Source organism: Labeo rohita, chromosome 23 (genome assembly GCF_022985175.1).
Source record: "Labeo rohita strain BAU-BD-2019 chromosome 23, IGBB_LRoh.1.0, whole genome shotgun sequence".
NCBI classification, from domain to species: domain Eukaryota; kingdom Metazoa; phylum Chordata; class Actinopteri; order Cypriniformes; family Cyprinidae; genus Labeo; species Labeo rohita.
Genome location: NC_066891.1, coordinates 19,326,173 through 19,346,640, shown reverse-complemented (window position 1 = coordinate 19,346,640; position 20,468 = coordinate 19,326,173). Strand labels below are relative to the sequence as shown.

Genomic DNA, 20,468 nt, shown 5'->3' with positions numbered 1-20,468 from the left:
AATATTATAGAAACAAGTAATGTTTGCTAAAGTCATTTATTAAATGTATGCATTTATCTAGCATTTTTATTTAGGGAGTCCCTTGCTTGGCTGAATGGGAAGGGGGTCCCTGGATCTGAAATGCTGGAAGCCCTGCCCGTATCCTGCTCTTGGTCACTCAATCCTGTGAATCATTCAGACAATCTGAGTCATAATCCCCTCTGCCCTCTGCTCTTACTATTAATAGTTTGTCAAAAACAGGATCTAGAAGTCTGGCCTAGTTCACGAGGGTGGAGGGTGGTGCATTTTGTCTGGACACGTACCACTTTGGACCACAATAAAACTAAAATCTAAATGGTTACACTCTTTAAAATTCCATGAAGAACCTTTAACATCCACAGAAACTTTCCATTCCACAAAAAATCTTTATACTATACTATTTTTTTAAGAACTGTTTATCACTTTAAGGTTCTTTGGGGAACCAAATATGGCATAAAAGGACGTAAAACGCCATAAAAGAGCGTAATAACAACAATAATGTGACTGTGGAAGTCAAATGGCCTTGTTTTTAGGTATGAGTGACCCAGACCCAATAGATCACAGAACTGTTTTAACAAAATGACAGACAGAATCTAATCTAGAAGGTATCATTTGATACTGTTATTAGTAGCCTACTTAAGACCATAATGTTGATAGATCTGCAATGAGTACCCTCAAAGAAATGCGATTATGTGATATTATATTATGAATAATAAATGCAAAGTAGCTGATTGATGGTGTGATTTCACTATAATAATCTCTTTATATATTCAGTGGAGTAGTGTCTGTCTTGCAGTGTTCACAATGCTTTGATGCATTGCACAAACACTTCCATGCTGACATACTGAAATGTAACTGGTCAAAAACGCTCAGTTGTGTTCAAGTGCAAACACGTAATGCAGCAGGACACATAAGGTCTGTTTTGTCAGTCCATGAACTTTAAAAAGCTTTTCCAAAGTGCTGACTACTTTATAAGGATAAGCTCCTTTGGCCTACAGGTATCCAGGCCACTCATTGCACAATTAATTCATAATCTTATTGGATTAATAGTGAATACAATAACAAATATGTTATTTTATGTCATAATGTGTTTTGCTTTTGCGCCATGCATTGAATGACAAAATCTTTGACAGGGTTATAATTATAATACCATTAAAGTCAAAGTAGTAGTTTTAGAGTCATAATAACTTCAAATAAGTACTGACTGATGTAGAAATGAGTATGATCATTTTCAATTGGCTTAATTATAATTACAAGTCATAAATGGATTGTAATATCTTTCATTTTAATGAACTGCTGAGCAGTGCTGATTTTTATTTGTGATCAGGATGATTAATATCCTATATAAAAATTATTCATCACTGCTCTAATCTGATATGACACTGAATTAGTTACAATGATACAAATATAGCCTGCGAATCATTAACACTAACAACAGGAGAAAGTCAAATTTAATTAAAATTTAATAGAAAAAATATTTTTGCAGAAAAAAAAAAATACTAACAGATGCCCCTGGGTGTCAGTGTTACAAAGGTTACAGTTTCATACTGTGATTGACTGCTTGATCATGTTTCTATATGTTTTACTACACAATGAATTCTTAGTGATGATTGATTTACACACATAATTGTTCGGATTAAAGACTGTACAGTCAAAATTGTCTGGTGAGGACTTAACGTGTATTTAAAGAGATTACTAACGTGAAAATACCTCAGAATGATACACCTCTCAGCATTAGTCAGCGCGCTGACCGCGGATGTCAACATTATGCAATCAAAAAGAGACTCAGAAAGGAGAGTTATTCATTGGCTCTGAATTGAGATTAACGTCTGATCCAGTTGCCAGGGCAGTGAAAGAACACTTCCTCTGTCTCTCATCCCACCTCCACAAGCCCCTCACCCAAAATACACAGCAGGGATCCGAAAGCAATATTTCTGTCGGTACATCTCGCTCCTTTAATCTGAATGAGTAATAATCATTCACAGCACATACACACTGTGGGAAATTAAAAAGCAGAAATTAGGGTAAGTACAGAGTTCTACTGTTTAATTAGAGTATCAGCAGTTACCTGAGGAGGGATTCAAAGGCTTATTCACTTTACTGTTTACTGTTAATTATTTTTTGATGCAAATGAATGAATTATTCGGCCACGTCCTTCATCTAATTATATGTGTAGCCTATTTGAAATAAAAATGGCTTAATTATTTCCTTAATATAACGACAAGATAAGAGGTGGAGGAAAGCACAGAATTAAACTGCCATTTAGACAACTGCCAGACCACAAAGTCGTAAATCAACCCCAACAGGCGAGGCAAGATACAAGACATCTTTAATCCCAGTCTTGCCAAGAGTTTATCGTGACATTTTAAGATGTTCTGGTTGTGTACTTCATCCAAAATAAATGGAGCTGACATTTTTGAGATTATTCGTTTATCTTTGTCCTGTAAACCAGACAAGAAAAAAAGAGTCCCAAATCACTTGGGCCATCTTGGTTTACACAGAACGCATTTTTTGCGTTACACTGAGCCATTTTGCAATTATGTAAACATGCGCTAGGTTTTCAAGTAGCCTACCTGTTTGCCCATTGTGCGACGCATCTCGCAGTTTCTCAGCATTTCACACATTAGCGACGCTATTTGTTATATTTGCTATAAAAAACAATTTGTTGAGTCAACTTAAAATAATTTGTAACCTGGCTGCCTTAAAATTTTAAGTTCAGTCAACTCAAAAAAAGTTCAACTTGAAATGTTAAATTATACTAAGTGACAACTTAGATATTTGAGTTGAATCAACTTAAAATTTTAAGGCAGCTGGGTTACTTACCCATCTGTTAAGTTTAGCAAACACAAATATCTAAGTTGTTACTTAGTACAACTTAACATTTTAAGTTGACTAAACTTATTTTAGTTGACAGAACTTAAAATTTTAAGGCAGCAGGGTAACAAATTATTTTAAGCTGACTCAACAAATTGTGTTTTTTATTTTTTACAGTGTACGTTAAAGTCCCCATGAAATCCAAAAAGTTTTTAGGCTTTTAGTATGAATGTTAGCCTTAATGTTATCAGTAAGCTAGTGGGCTCCAAAAATTCGCAAATTCACATTTTGAAGATATTAGCAGCATTCAGTATTTACAGTCTCTGACTTTGATGACATCACCCTGCACTTCAGCTTCTCATCGAACTTTCTGTCCAATCAAATGCTCTCTAGAATTCGAAGCGTCTACATAAAATGCTATTTTATATATACCCAGATAGCACAAGTATGTCTGCAAGATGTCTGTTAAAGATCTCTTGATCTGGAAAGCATATGCTGTATACAAAAATCTGGCAGACGTCTGTAAGATGTCAGTTTTACATACATTCTAAATCATAAACATCTTAAAGACATCTAATAGACGTCTATTTGACATCTGATAGGAAACGTCCAGTAGACGTATTGCAGATGTAAATGCAGACGTCAAATAGACGTCTCCGAGATGTGCATGTGCTATCAGGGTAGATATTATGACATGGATGAGATTGTGGCTGTCATATGCTGTCAAATGCGGCTTTACCCAGCTCAATAGCTCTATGATATAACCGAAATGCTATTGGCTATTTAAAAAAGGGGGGTGGGACTGCAGGATATGTGCCGTCCTGTCTTCCTGTTTTAAATGAAATTGTGTACTGTAGATTTAGACTAAAAGTGAACATGCATTAATTCATTTCTCTAGCAAAAAACAAAAACAACAACAACAAAAACATTTTATCATTTTATTACTTTTATTTCTGCTTCTGAACTTCGATCATCCAATTCAACCATACTAATAAGTGAAAATGACTTTAGACTAACATTAAACTAACATTTGTGCTTTATTTTTCCATTGCTCAAAGTCAAGAGTGTTGATCCTTCTTCCCCTGCATTCTACTATACAGATGTGAATTCATATTTGCATCAGCCTGAGGCTTTGTTTACACTAGAGTGTTTTTATTTTAAAATGCATAACTTTTGCTACAGTTACGCCTGTTGTTGTTTACACTACTTCGGCATTTTCGGCCACTGAAAACTGAGACTTTTGAAAATGCTGCAGACCCCAATTTAGTTAAAAAACTCCAGGGTTGCATTTTAGTGTAAACGGACCAAATGATGGCGTGGCTGCCCACTTTCGCTCTGCATAACCTTGACGACCGTGTGAACAATAACATCACGCTCATTGTTGTACCCATAGATATGTATAGGTAGATGCCACATTCGACCGCTCCAAGCACCTGACCTTTAGCATCTCGCTCAGAAGTGACCAAAGAGTTTTGATATTTTTCCTATTTAAAACTTGACTCTGTAGTTGCATCGTGTGAAAAGACGGACGAAAAATGAAAAGCGAATTTCTAGGTCGATATGGCTAGGAACTATACTCTCATTTCGGCATAATAATCAAGGAACCTTGCTGCCGTACCATGGGTGCAGCAGGCACAATTTTTAATTAGGAAATTTTTAAATAGGAAAAATATCGTCATTATATATGGTAATTTTTGAGCGAGATGCTATCGGTCTAATCAGATTCGAAAACGGTAAAACTCAATTGTTTAACTCTAGGGGAGTTGGACAATGAGCTTATTTTTTAAAAAAGTGGAGTGTTCCTTTAAAAACAAACAAGCAAGCCAGCCCAGATTTAAAAAGTAATGAAAAAGTGACACAGCACATTACTTTCCATATAAGTAACATAATTAGTTACCTTTTTTAGGGAGTAACACATTATTGTAATGCATTACTCTTCCCCAACACTAAGGAAGACACATCGAACCACACAGGAACCACATAGAAATGTTCAAATAGTTTATTACAGAAATCGCAGTAGAGGCACTACCTCACATATATAGGCACTGAACTACTGAACTGGACTCGCAATTGTGTGTCAACACGGTTCAACACAATTCAGATTAAATCCAGACCATGTTAACCCATCTGTAAGTTTCAAGTGAAGTTCTCTATGTGATATGCAGCTCCAATCTCTGCTTTAACATACAATGGGGGATTTAACCGGTGCCAGAGATTTCATTGATATTCTGTGCAGTTTATATATTGCTTTCTAACTACTCTTCATCCTGACGACATTAATAAAGGTGCTGTAAGCAGCTGGGAATTCGGGAATACCACACATAAATGTAACTCTAATCAGACAGATATCACTGAAATAGGTGTCCTGAGAAATCACACCTGTCTCTGTGACAGCGCTAGAATCTGTAAACAAAAACACAATTAAACATTCAAGGGGTGGGGTCAGTGCTATTTTAGCCAATCAGGAACACTCTGTGTCAATCATTTTGCACGTTTGTGTCTTTGAACAGTGGGTTTTGAGGTTGAAATGAGCAAAATAGTGAAAGGCGAGCACTTACAGCACCTTTAATGGGATAGTTCAATCAAAAATGAAAATTATGTCATCATTATCAGCCTCATATCCTCATATCATTCCAAATCTTCAGAATTTTGTGCCAAAAAATGTTTTTTTCTTCTGTTTTTTTTTTTTTTTTTTTTTTTTTATACAATGAACGTTTTGGACCACACTGACTTTCATTGTATAGCCAAAAAAAAGTTTTTCAGTCAGTTATACAAATTTAAATGACGTGAGGGTGAGTAAATGATGCCAGAATTGAAATTTTTGGGTGAACTGTCCATTTAAGACAGGCAAATGATATATCTTTCAAGAAACATTTTACATAAAGCTTCAATCAATAGCCATCAATATCCTAGTTATGAATAAATGTCCCAACTCACACAGGTTCATGTCTACAGTGCTCATACAACATCAAATCTATAGTCCCACAGTTCTTCACAGAATAAACGTGGATAACAGTTACCTGTTTTTCAAAGTGTAAGAACAGAGGTTGATTCAGTGCGTGGTCGACAACAGTACGCTGGAGGGTAAAACAGCTTTCGCTGCGTGGATGGGTGCAGTGTAATCTCATGGGACATCGCGAATTCCCCTGGGCCGACCGTGTGTCTCTGCTCATCTACCTCAGTGTGAAACAATCCTCCATGGCAATATTTCAGAAGTGGAAAAACATGAACTAAAACTGCATTTTCTGCTCAGGGCTAAGACCAAGACTTATCTGTTTAGATTAGAGATTATGCAGTGAGATAATGTAGATTTTGATTGATTTTCGTATGGAGTTTATGAGTCAGAAGCCGAAATGCGGCCAGAAGTATCGGCACTGCGTGTTGAAGACTGTCAGAGGCCATCAGCTACCACTAATACACCACTACATGACGGCACAACATCATAAAAAAACAACAGACCATCTCAACAGCTCCTCAGATTACGGGTCAACATGACAACCTGTCACCTCACAAAGCAACAAAACGAACAGGTTAACCCACGAAACACTGAAGAAACTGCATTTAGTTCAACAACCCACCACAGAGAATATTCAGAACATGGAGAAACATGAAAAACCACTGCAAAACAACTGCTACTTAAGAGTTTAGGTGATCATACACTGTGTTTACCCCAAAGTGATTTACATACAAATAAGGGTAAAAGACGAAATGCATTTGAACATGTTCATATATTAAAAAAAAGCCTGGAGTCCAATGATCTGAATTCCCTAAAGTAATATAAAGCACTGTGGAGAGGTCTGAACGACACCTCTGAAAATAAATAAATCGAGTAAAACATTTCGCACCTCTAGATATGAAAATATGAGCTCACTTCACCCACGTTCGCCAGTGCTCAGATCATGGTCAAATGAATTCAGAAAACAGCCTGTTTAACATCTTGAGACATTTTTTCTTGAGCGTAAAGAAGTTCAGCTTTTTCATTTCGTAGAGGCAGCAGAAATGAGACTCGAACGAAAGCGAAAAATACTCTGCCAAGATGAGTCATGTGTCTTGTTGCAGAATTCGTAGACAAGAAAAAAAAGAGGTATATTACTCTCGGCATTATCTCTTTTCCTCAGATCATCTATTCACACGTTGTCGTCTCCTGCTGTGCTGGAGGGTGTTTCAAATTTAAACCTCTGTGACATTTAACCTCACATAAAGCAAAGTGAAAATGAACTCACTATTTCTGTTAGCCTGCAGCAGAACCCACATTAATGAGACCAAAAATAAAATAAAATAAAATAAAATAAAATAATAAAACAAAACTAAATAAAATAATAAATTAAAATGTATATAAAATTTGACCCTCTGTGACATTTAACCTCACATAAAACAAAATGAAAATTAACTTGCTATTTCAGTTAGCCTGCAGCAGAAACTACATTAATGAGACCAAAAATAAAATAAAACAAAAAAGAACAAAATAAAAATTATATAAAATTTGACCCTCGCTATTTCAGTTAGCCTGCAGCAGAACTTATATTAATGAGACCAAAAATAAAATAAAAATATAAAAATATTAAAATAAAATAAAATAAAAAAGAATAAAATAAAATAAAAATTATATAAAATTTGACTCTCTGTTACATTTAACCTCACATAAAGCAAAGTAAATAAAAATTAAAAACCCACATTAATGAGAGAAAAAAAAAAATAAAAATAAATAAAAATAATTAACAATTATATAAAATTTGAACCTCTAAAATAAAAATAAAAATAAAATAAAATAATAAAATAAAATAAAATAAAATAAAATAAAATAAAAATTATAAAATATTTTGTGTTGTCACATATCCTCCATTCTGCAGTTGTCTGCAAGCAGGATGGCTTCATGCAGGCAGAAATATATCTATTTCCCCTTAAAAAAATAAAATAAAGATTCACATGATCGCCATCTGCCAGCACAGCATCACAGTCATGGTGTAGGCGTAAATCTAAAACAAGTATAAGGATTGTATTTGTTCTTCCTTTGATTTTAATGTTTCTAAGAGGCATTTTAATGTTGGATGTAAACCAAGCTGACATTCAATCCTCACCATCCCAACCAAAAACACACAAACAGTCATTTGCACTCAAACAACGGTCAGTATGAATATGTATGAGCATCTTATTATGCCCTCGGGCCACATATCGCCCAATAACAACAGGTCAGCAAACCGCCTGAGACCAGAACGTGATGTTAATCGGTGTGTGGGCGCACATATTTATACAAACACACGCAGACCAGATAAATCAAACCCATACTGACCTCTCATAGCAAAGATGCACCTGAATTCAGTGCATTCAGACCTGTCAGAAAGCATTGTGGATTCCTGACATGCATGAGTTCTGTTTTCGGCATGCTAAATGAGCTCAGTGACCCGATACCCTTGTCAAATCATCAGTGGGGGCAATGTGAGACTCTCACAGGGCACCGGTGAAGCAAAAATGAGGCGTATGAGGTCTATGTCAAGGGGTTTATCTCATCAAATATTACAGGGAGTGAGCCCTCTGTCCTCCTCCACGTCCCCTGAGAGCGTTCATCTCTCGCCCTATAAATGGGTCACTCAGAAACAGTTAAAGTGAGCCGTGAATCGCAACTACATTGACTAGATTTAATTAGCTTATACCCTGAAGAAACAACTTCTGATTAAATATGAATGTGAACTCGAGCTGTGAACACATTTCCTGTGTTTAATGTGTTGAGCGATCTTAGAAATGTGCTCAGCTGATTTATTAAGAATTTATAAAATTGTAGTGTCTGATAATTTAGTGTCAAGGCTTTCCGCATACACTCCAGAAGAAAAACACACCTTGTACGACATTATCCAAACTTCATTAGTATTAAAGGAATGTTTTGGATTCTATACAAGTTCTATTAGCACAGAAAATAATTAAACAAATACAATAGCCTATATATTTACAGTAATGGACATATAGAGGTCAGTCTATTAGGCAGGGCAGTACACTATAGTTTCTATTTTTTTTTGAAAGTGTAACCACAAAAATGAACTATATTGATGCTAACATGAGACTACGAAAATGTAAACGTTATACTGAATATTTCAACTTCTAAGATAACCACTTAAAGCAGGTGTTTTGAAAAACAGACCAACTCATACATGTGTTTTTTGATTTGACAAAAATCCTTTTAAAAATACAAATACAACATTATTTATATTTATTTTTGGGTTTGGGGTCAGTAAAATTGATACTACTACTACTACTAATAAAAATAAAAAATTGTGCCGTCAAGCGATTAATCGCGATTAATCGTATCCAAAATAAAAGCTTTTGTCTACATGTGTGTGTACTGTGTATATTTATTATGTATATATAAATAAACACACATGCATGTATATATTTAGGAAAAATATGTTATGTTTATATATTAAATATATTTATATATTTATATATGAATATAAATATATACATATAAATGCAGTATTTTCAAAATATACACTGTCTGTGTGTGTATTGTGTATTTATATATACATAATAAATATACACAGTACACACACATATATTATGTAAACAAAAACTTTTTTTGGATGTGATTAATCACGATAAATCGTTTGACAGCACTAAGAAAAAAATCCTTTTTTTCAGTAAGGATGCATTAAACTGATCAAAAATTACAGTAATTTACTTTAATAAAAGTTTAATTTTAATGAAAGTAACTTCTAAAGATTTCTTTCTGAAATGCATGCTGTTTTTTAAACTTTCTATTCTTAAAAAGGATCCTAAAAAAAAAAAAAATTCCACAAAAATTTTAAGCAGTAAAACTTTTTTTTAACATTGAAAATAATAATAAATGTTTTTGAGCAGTAAATCAGCATATTAGAATGATTTCTGAAGGATCATATGACACTGAAGATTGGAGTAATGGCTGCTTAAAATTCAAATTACGGTTTATAAAGTTTTAAACATGGATGTTTTTCTTACACAAACGCATCGATTCACTTCAGAAGAACTTTATGTGGAGTGCTTTTTTATGATAGATAGATGCACTTTATTGGACTTCACTATCTCAACACCCACCTAAATCAATGATTAAAAAAGCATTTTTGGCAAATCCAGGTAATTTACCATAGAAATCTGAAGTTTTTAAATGTTTATGACTGTTATTGCACCAGGTATGGTCCGATCTCCTTAAAACACTGCATGCTTATTTAGAATGACCTGCTGCATGTACTCATCAGGTTTTGTGAAGTTTTGAGTTTTCCTTAAGGCTTTATAGGATTTTGGGTAAATTTGTGCAGGACCCTTTCTAAACAACCCCATTATAGCTTCCCAAAGGGCAATTTTTTTTTTAATAATTATTGGCCTAGAGAGTCCAGAGAATTGTACTGCAGTGTTTTTTTCCAGATTTAGTGAAAAACCAAGGACTAGTTCGCAAAAGTAGGTTTTTTACATCTTCCCAATCATTTAACAAACAATTTAATTGACAGCAGTGGCTCTAGAGGTGGTTCAAAGTTGTCCAGAATGAGAAATTCTACGGTACGATATGAATATTGCATATATGTGTGGAAAACTGCGCAACAGACAATCGTTTTGGCCCTTGAAAAATGCGATATCGTCCCCCAGTGGCTGTTTTCTTTCAAATTTCTCTCAGGCCTTTGGGGCCATGAGTCGAACAGGCCCCCTGAATTTTGTTCCGATCAGCCTCCGTTAACCTTGTCTGACAGATTTTTTCGGCCAACGGCAGCCATGTTATTTAAATGGGACCAAGACCATGCACACCAATATTCGTGTTGAGAAGACAAATGGTTGCACAGTTATAGCCATTTAGTTTTTTCCCTCTTGTAGCGCCATCAACTGGCCAAACTCCGCAATTTTTTTCCTGTGACCTCAGATTTTACAGAAGTGTGTTTGGCGGAGATATCTTATTCCGTTGAGGAGTTATAGGCATTTACTAAAAGTGGCCCTGCCCCTTTTGAACATTTTGGCACCCCTTTGTGACAGTGAAATGGTGAAAGTTCAACTGTTTCTTTTTGATAATGACTGATATTCACTCTCCAGAGAATCTTTCTGCATCGTTTTGGTTCCGATTGGGCCTAAAACCTAGGACTAGTTCGCAAACGTAGCTTTTTCAAGAAATGCGAAATTCAGAAAATTACCTAAAAGATAAAATCTGAGGCATGCGTTTTGTCTGGTGTGAGCCAAGAATTCCAAAAACATAAGACACTTGAGCCTGTGACTGACAGTTTAGGAGTTATGAGCGATTTCATACTTTTGATCAGTGTAGCGCCCCCGTTTGGCCGATTGGGGCGAGCCTTGGTCATGTTGTAGGCGGTGTGAGTACTGCCATCCCTCCAAGTTTCAAGTCTCTGCGACTTGCGGTTTGGTCTGCATGATCAGTTTTACGTTGATCGTTCTAACAATTACGCGCTTGAACCCCTAAAAATTACCATTATATAAAATTACCATTTTATATAATATTTCATATATTTCTATATCAGATTTTTGTAGAGATTAATTAACTTCAATTCACTTTATAAAAAAAAATACATGCCTTGCCCTTTAAATGTCCACTGCAATTGCATTACTGTAAACACATTTTTGCTTGTTTTTAAGGATACATTGAAATTATTATCTGTGCTAACTGACATTACAACCTGTTTTGAACCCAGAACACTCGTTTAATTAACCGTCTAGATAAACCATGTTCTCCATCTCCCCTGTCTCGTGCTACAGTGAGGCATCAGTGATTTGCCGTTATAAGAGTTGCTCTTTCCACGCATAACAACGCTCAGTTTCACACGTGCATGGCTGTGAAGGTACAAAAACACACACGTACATGCATTCGCCTCCCATTTCCGAAGTCTCGCGCAGAAGATCCTCTGTCAAGAGTACAAAAAGTGCTAAACATGCTACCTCAGACGGGTGCTGTGGCAGCTTGGTGGATATGGCCCTAAGTTCCTCTTTAGTTTGCCAGAAAATTACCCTGCTTTGATACTGAAAAATGCTGTACAGTTCAAAGGCGCCTGGAGTGCTGCATGTGCCTGTCTGTGTAGGTCTGCACGTCTATCTATATTTATTAATATTATATATAGTAATAAATATATTTATTATTACATTGATATAATTAATATAGTTAGGGGAATAATATATTTATGTATTTTTTGCTTGTCTTAGATCTCCAGTCCAAAACTCTTCTGTCCAGAGGTGTGGAACGCTGTCCAAGCTCCAGTAGATTGTCTCCACTATTCAAAATATAAAGCTGATACGTCCTCTGAGGGGAAAGTCTGTGAATATTTGTCAGATACACACACACACGTCAGCTTGACGTCAGTATGCGCATGTGTGTGTGTTTGCAGAGCTTACACTGCGGAAAGTACAGCATGTGAGGATTTGTGTAGTTGTTCATTTGTGTGTGTGTATGTGTGTGTCAGACGGTCTCTTTCAAACAGAGGGCTTCCACGGCGTTGCTGGGACCCTGGGACACCCCTCCGATGAGGAACAGCATGTTGGGGGTCTGAATGGAGGCACAGGAGCAGCGAGGGCTGGGTAACGGGGCCACGGGTTCCCATCTCCTCTTCAGCTGGTTATAACTCTCCACTGACGCCAGCGGGGACGGCTGGTTACCTGAAAGCACACAAAACAAAGCACCGTCACAAACATACAAAAAGCCAGAGATATGTACTGAAGTGAAAATGTGTAGCAAATGCATGGCAATTTAAATGTATTAGTGGCTTACAATGATATTAACCATAATAAAAGTTGCCTTTTCATTTAACACAGCTGTAAACCATATACCAAGCTGTGGTCATCTAAATGCTAGTGTAGAGTTTTTGACACTGGGGTGATTATGGAGTGCTTAAGGGTTTGTAGAAATGTGAGATTTTTAACATTTTTAGTGCCGTCAAATCGTTGAATCATGAAAAATCACATCCAAACGAAAAGTTTACATAAAGTATGTGTGCATACTATATATACACATAAATGTACATATATATTATATATATTTCCTAAATATATACATCTATGTGTGTGTATTTTTATATACATATAAATATACACAGTACACTTTTATTTTGGATGTGATTAATCATGATTAATCGATTTGACAGTAATCAATTTTTACAAATTGATTCATAATTATTTTGTACTACACACACACACACACACACACACACATATATACTCTTAAGTTATTATAAATTATATTAAAGTTATTATAAATATATATTATATATATTTCTTAAATATATACGTGTGTGTGTGTGCATTTATATATACATATATATAACGATTCATCGATTTGACAGCAATCGATTTTTACAAAATGTATTGTTTTATGGCTATTAAAATCAATGCATTATTGAAACATACTGGTAATTTTATTCTATTATAAAAGATTTTGTTTACAGAATATAATATGTATGTGTACTGTGTGTATTTATTATGTATATATAAAAACACACACATGCATGGATATTTTTAAGATAAATATGTTATGTTTATATATTAAATATATTTATATATAATTTGAATTAAATATATACATGTAAATATTTTAAAAATATATATTTTGTGTGTGTATTTATATATACATAGTAAATATACACAGTATACACACATATATTATGTAAGCAAAGATTAATTTGGATGCGATTAATCGTGATTAATCGTTTGACAGCACTAAAAAATATATTTAGTTTTATTCTGTGCTCAAACATTTTTAGAAATCATGAGATTAATCATTATTATTTTGTACTATACACACACACACACACGTATGTATATATGTAGTAATAATACTCGGCATACTCTTATTACAAAAACTGTAAAAATCCAGATAACATATTTAATATTTTTAAATAGAAATATTTTATTTTAAATATATTTGTATTTAATAAACACTTACTATATATATACTATATTATGTATACACAGTATAATATTATGTAAACACAGACTTTTATTTTGGAAGCGATTAATTGATTTGGCAGCACTAGTTTTTATATTTTTATTTTCTTTTTTACAAAATGTGTTTTTATGGCTATTAAAATAAATTAAATGTAATATTAAATACATTTTACAAAGTGTGATTATTATTCTGTTTATTTGTACATTTTATATTACTGTTTCCTTCTGCACTCAAAAATGTTTAGAAATGAGATTATTCATGATTATTTTATACTATATATATATATATATACACACACGTATATAGGTAATAATGATACTCTAAATACTCTGAAGTGATTAGAGAACAAAGAAAAAAAAAAATCCAGATAATATTATATTTGCATTTAATAAACTTTTACTATATTGGTGTCACGGGTATGTCGTCGTGTGCGAGAATAAACAGGAGGAGAGCGGAATCCAATAATTGCAAGTTTATTAAACAATCCAAAAAGAACAGGAACCGAGGGAGAACAGCAGAGACCAGCAACCACAACGAAACACTCTGTGAAACAATACAATCACCGACAAAGACCAGGGGCACCACCAAACTTAAATACACAGAAACAGGGGAGTGGTCACAAACGAGGAAACGAGGGGAAGTACAAATAAGGGCAAGACTGAACCAAAAGAACAAACCTAAGGGGGGGAAACCTGGACTAAACCAAAACTAAACAAACCAAGGGGGGAGACAAAGACTAAACCAAACACTAGAAACACAAGGGAAAAACACTAGGAAAAAACGAGACAAAACAGAACATAACCCTGACAATTGGTCTAGTATCAGTAATGAAAGGGATTTTTTTTTTTTTTTTACATTTTTATAATTATATTATCATATTCAAAATGAACTTTTAGTAGGTATATGAATTAAAAATGTATTTCTTTTTTTAAAAACATGCACTTAATATACTGTTGACTCATCCTGTAATACACGGATTTTTATCCAATCAGATGCTCTTTTGAAATGTGAGTGTCCCGACCCTAATAACACCTACATCCAGCTAGCAAGAAGCAAATCATAATCCACGGCTGTCATGTAAACTACTGGCAATTAAAAAAAAAGGTTGTGGCGGTGTGTGTTTACAAAAAAAAAAAAAAAAAAAAAAAACACACAAAACTGTCCTAGTCTAGATTTAAAAATTAGTCAAATATACTAAACAAGTGTCCCAGTCCTCATATCAAAGCCTAAAGTAAATATTTCCAGATTTAGTGCATCACAGGCAGGTGTTCAGAAAGCACTGCACATTACAAGGCCTCTCCAGCCATTCAATTAACACAACACCCTCTCCACATTAGCATACAGCATCCACAGCGTCTCCCTCTCACAGCTCACACTCACACACACACACATTGCGGATGTTTCTTGCAGATGAAGCACTTGCCACCTGGTGGGTTTTGGGACTAAAGCAGGTTTGAACAGGTGGCATTATGCAGATTTCTTCAAATTATGTAACTCCTACAGATTCTGTGGCTTATGCTTCAAGAAACTTTTGCTCTGATGTTGCAAAATAAAGAAATAAATAAATAACAACAAAGTTCCCCTAGTAAATCCTGGCACAAACACTGCAGTCGCAGTGAACGGTGAACATTTTCTCATTTTCCCCAGGGTCAGTTTCGACTAGGCTGGGTGTTTTCACTCCTTTGCCTTCAGCGCCGAGACCTAAATCATCACGCGGTACCTGCCGCTAAGTTTCCATGGTTACTCAAATTGAAGTGCAGATGATACGGACGGACTGGTGCGGTGACTATTGTTATCATAATTTCCTGGTAGAACAAACACTTGGGCGAATCCGCTTGCGGTAATCAAAAGTGTCACGTCGAGCTGTGCTCCGGCGCTGGCGTGGAGGGCTCAAGCGTGTTTCGACGTATCCTCAGGTGCTTTTGTGTTCACACAAATACATATTTGTAAAAGCAGTTTTGCAGGAGCTGTTTTGCAAAGGTTAGATTCGTCTTTGCTGAATTTTTCTCACCACCATCTACGGGGAGCTGTCTGCCACAACAGAAAAGTGTTAAATATAGATTAAACTCATAAAACTAATTCAAATGCCAAATCTTTAGGTAAATATTAATATTCATAGTTAAAATCAAGCAGGCCAAGGCACTCAAGGATAAGTAAACTATAAAAAGCCTTCATTTTCTCATGAAGAAATTCAACATCCCTCCAAATTTACTACCGAGAATTTTTTTGCTGTGTATTACAAGTCAACATACCAAAAACATGCAATGACAACATAAAAGCCACTTGTTGAACATGTTCGTTTGTCCAGACATTGTTGAAAATATCCTGAGTTGGTTGCTATAGTAACGACATGAACATCAATACGACGCCAAGAGTCTTTCACATGCTACAACTGAGAGCATCTGTCAGAGTGGAAAGAGAGGGTGGAAAACCCTCATTTTGTCTGTGCTCCTGTCTGTCGTGACATCTTGCCACGGTGCTGAACTCAGAAGGCACATGAGAGAACATTAAGCAACTGAGGCGTTTTAGTCAGTCAAGCATGTGAACCATAGACTCGTTCACTACATAGTAAATACCACTATAAGAAGGAAGAAACTGTGAAAAATATGTGTACTTGGACACGGCTCCAAAAAATATTCCCCATTTTGTGTGACGTGTCATGGATGGTACATATAAAAGTGCTTAAAAAATATTGTGTAAAAAAACAAGTGATACAGTTCAAGTTGGTTTAAAGGAGACATTGGTTGTAAAATTTACTTTTACATGGTGTTTGCATATAAATGTGTCTTAGCGGTGCCACCTTACAATGATAAAAACAAACATTTCCCCTTTTTAATCCTCAAAAAAACCTAAACAGTCTCAATTATCAAGCTGTTCTTATTATTGAAGCTGTATGATGTCATACTGCTCAGGCCCCGCCCACGACTGCTGATGGACTGTCCCCAGTTTGTCCCCTGTCCCCATTTTCTCCGCACTCAGGCAGCTGTAGTGACAACGTCTCATAAAAAATGCAGGTGTTTTGTAGCCGGGTTTTGTTTTCGATGGTAATGCGCCATCGAATACACAAAAAATGATAGAGAAGGGTGGAGTGAGCAGTAGCTCATTATCATTTAAAGAGACATGCACTGAAACGACTCGCTGTGAACAGAGGTGTTTTTGACAAAGCAAAAAGGTGTTTTACACAAACATTAAGAAATTTTAACGCATGTTACATACATTTCATGAAGAGCCTAAAGAATCACACCAAATTCTGGAAAATGGGCATCCGATGTTCCCATTAAGTAAGAATCCTAATTATCCTAATTTCCTTTATACATTCACCCTGGTATGGAAACCCATTTCTGCCATGTGAGAAAAAAAAATCATGACTTAAATAGTCGAAATTATGACATACTTACATCATAATTCTGAGATAAAAAGTCTAAATAATGAAATTAAAAGTCTTAATTATAAGATTTAAAATGTGAAATTATGACTGTCGAAATTATGACTTTAAAAGTCGAAATTATGACATGAATAATTATGAGATAAAAGATGAAATTATGACTTAATTCATAATTATGAGATAAAGTCGAAAATATGATTTACTAAGTCGAACTTATGACTTTAAAAGTCATAATTATGAGATAAAAAGTCAAACTTATGATTTATTAAGTTGAACTTATGCCTTTAAAAGTCATAATGAGACAAAAAGTCCAAATAATGAAATTAAATGTCTTAATTACAAGATTTACAATTTGAAATTATGACTGTCGAAATTATGACTTTAAAAGTCGAAATTATGACATGAATAATTATGAGATAAAAAACAAAATTATGACTTAATTCATAATTACGAGATAAAGTCGAAATTATAATTTACTAAGTCGAACTTATGACTTTAAAAGTCATAATTATGAGATAAAAAGTCAAAATAATGAAATTAAGTCTTAATTACAAGATTTAAAATGTAAAATTATGACAGTCAAAATTATGACTTTAAAAGTCGAAATTATGACATGAATAATTATGACATAAAAGACAAAATTATGACTTAGTTCAAAATTACAAGATAAAAATTTGAAATTATGACTTACAAAGCCAAAATTATGAGATAAACAGTCAAAATTATGACTTAAAAAATTTAAATTATGAGAAAAAAGTTTAAATTATGACTTTACAAGTCAAAATTGACTTAATGACTTTATAAACATTGGTTACAGGATAGTGGTCTAATGTTAAATGGGACATTTTAAAACAAATTAACTTGTCTTAAAGCAGTTTGGAGGATCAAGTTCACACCATATTAATAAAGCATATTCCATTTACAGACTGGCAGAATATACCCCAGAATATGAACAAACACAACATGCAAAGTCTCACGTTAAGCATTTATTCTTTATAGCAGTTCTCTGTGGGAGTGCTTAAAAGTGCTTAAATTCAGCGTGTTGCATCCATATTCCGTGTTCATCCGTTTACCTTTAATAATTTAAACTGTCTTTAATAATATGAATACTAGATGTGTTTTTTTTATATCACTGTCTCCTTCCACTAAACCACATTAAGAACTTTGTACCCAAAAGAAAATGCTTAACATGCAACTGAGCATGTTGCGTTCATATTCTGGGGTATATTCTGCGTATCTGTACATGATAAGCTTTATTAATAAGGTTTGTATTGAACTTGGCCCTCCAAACTGTTTTAAACCAAGATAATTGGTTTTAGAATGTCCAGTTTATCATTAGACCACTATACTGAGACCAATGTGTTATTAAAGGTAGAAACTGACTTAAAGTCATTAAGTCAGTTTTTACCTTTTAAGTCATAATTTTGACTTTTTAAGGCATTTTTTTCATTATGTGGCGGAAATGGGCTTCCATAGTCTGTAAATACTTTCATTCAATACTTTCTTGTTACTGATACGGTGATAACACCTGAACTAATAAGCATATATGGGCGACTGAGTACATCTAAATGAGGCCAATTTCCTGAACATCACCCCCAATATGGACCTAACAGCAGCCATTAATTCTAGAAAGACATGAGGAGGTACAGGGAATGAAGCATCTCCTCCAGTTATGTCATTATGTCTCTGTGTGTGCATCAGTCTGCATGGCCTGAGTGTCCAACAAGGCCAGAAGAAAAAGAAAAGAAATAGCCTAGGAAAGTGACACAAAAATAGCTCAGAAAGAGCACCAGATAAAAAGACGAACAGCAACAGCAGAGATACTAAAAACGAAGGGAGGGAAAAACACACAGAGACATGAAGGGGGGACAGGGTAGAAAGAGGTGACAACAACTAAGAGAGGATAGAGCAAGCAGGTGAAGGAAGAAGTAGTGCGATGCTCAAATGTGAATGATCTCACGCTATGAATAATGGAGATGCTCACACACACATGCACACAATCCTCCATCGGCTGCTGTGATGCCTGAAATCCCGTCTATTTCTAGACATAGAAAAAGATTAAATAAAAATGTGCCATGTTTAATCTGCAACACTCTGCCCTAAATATCATTTTTTGGGAAGACGGTGAAATTTCTCGCCCACTCTTTGAGCTGACATTTATTGAAGAAATCTCTATCTCACTCTAGTAATGTAGCCAGAGACAAACAGACTGGAAAGAAATGAGGCTGTATTTGAGACCGATATTCAGAGGCTTTTCATTGGAGCGTAAAGACCCAAATCATTTCATTTAAAGACACGTCAGTCTAGGGAACAGGCTGTCATTGAGCAATTCCACATATTCACTCTTTCATAATGAGGCTAAGAGTGATTCTTTGACTTTCCAATTAAAACCAAGTTCTACTTATGAATGAAACAAGTGCATTTGGAAATGCTGATCAAACTATGCACTAAAAAAACAATTCCTAAGGGCAGGGAAGTTATTCACAGTTCGTGAAGTTGTTGAGATGCTGTACTGTGAAGCAGACGCTTGTTGCTAGGTGACATTAGTGCACAGTACTTACTCATAGCTGCACGTAAAGACCCGACATAATGAATCCATTTGCTTGATATGGCATTTTATTAAGAGGCCGATTCTGCCGCAGGTTGTTCTGAAAAATGACAATCTTTGCACTGCGCTTTGTAGATTTCTTTTCTGGTTTTCTAAGCTCAGTTGATCCTATTTGCATAATCTATTTAACATCGGCAGTTACTTACCGAGTCCCCCCGCAGCGATGACCCGTCCACCGAGACATCCAGCTACGAAGTCCGCCCGCTTCTCTCTCATGCGACAGCTTCGCGTGGCCTTCAACCACACACCTGCACACACAGAGGTTAAAGGTCAGAGAGGTCAAGATTTAAGGGGTCTATTCAAGGGGTATTATCAGTAACTAAAACCAAACTATAATACTACAATAGTATATCAACGGTCCATTTAGTCCTAGTCTTGCTTAGCCAGATCTGCAGACTGACACCATAGCAACTCTCATTGGCCAAGGACCAACATGTAAAGCAACTAATCACAGTTTGATTTGTTCATGTTTAGATTGAAAATTTAAATTCTCCAAGTTTCCAGACAGACCTTTAAAAAATGTGGCACACAGATCTTTCAGAAATTCTGTTGAATCCAACCAATCAGATGACGACTACCAAAGTGTTTCGCATTTTGTGTGACTTATGCATTTCCTCAGTCAAGGCAAGGTAGGCATTGTCTCCTCAAGATATTGGATGAAAAAAAAAAACACTGTCAATATTACAAAATATAACATTGAAAAGTGTATAAATCACTCATTTTTCTAAAGAAACATAGCAACACCAACA

General features: G+C 35.1%; 1 protein-coding gene across 2 annotated transcripts in view; it reads right to left on the bottom strand.

The window, feature by feature from the left end:
* Window positions 1–4,815: 4,815 nt before the first annotated feature.
* Window positions 4,816–20,468, bottom strand: part of klhdc8b (kelch domain containing 8B) — a 148,014-nt gene continuing 132,361 nt past the window's right edge. Inside the window, exons 6-7 of one of the 2 annotated variants that reach the window (XM_051095962.1) lie at window positions 19,866–19,967; window positions 4,816–12,441 (exon numbers count right to left, since the gene is read on the bottom strand). In XM_051095962.1, the coding sequence (XP_050951919.1) occupies window positions 12,245–12,441; window positions 19,866–19,967 (299 nt within the window). In that variant the 3' untranslated portion in view covers window positions 4,816–12,244. The remainder of the gene's footprint in view (window positions 12,442–19,865; window positions 19,968–20,468) is intronic. The other variant, XM_051095963.1, reaches the window with a different exon arrangement.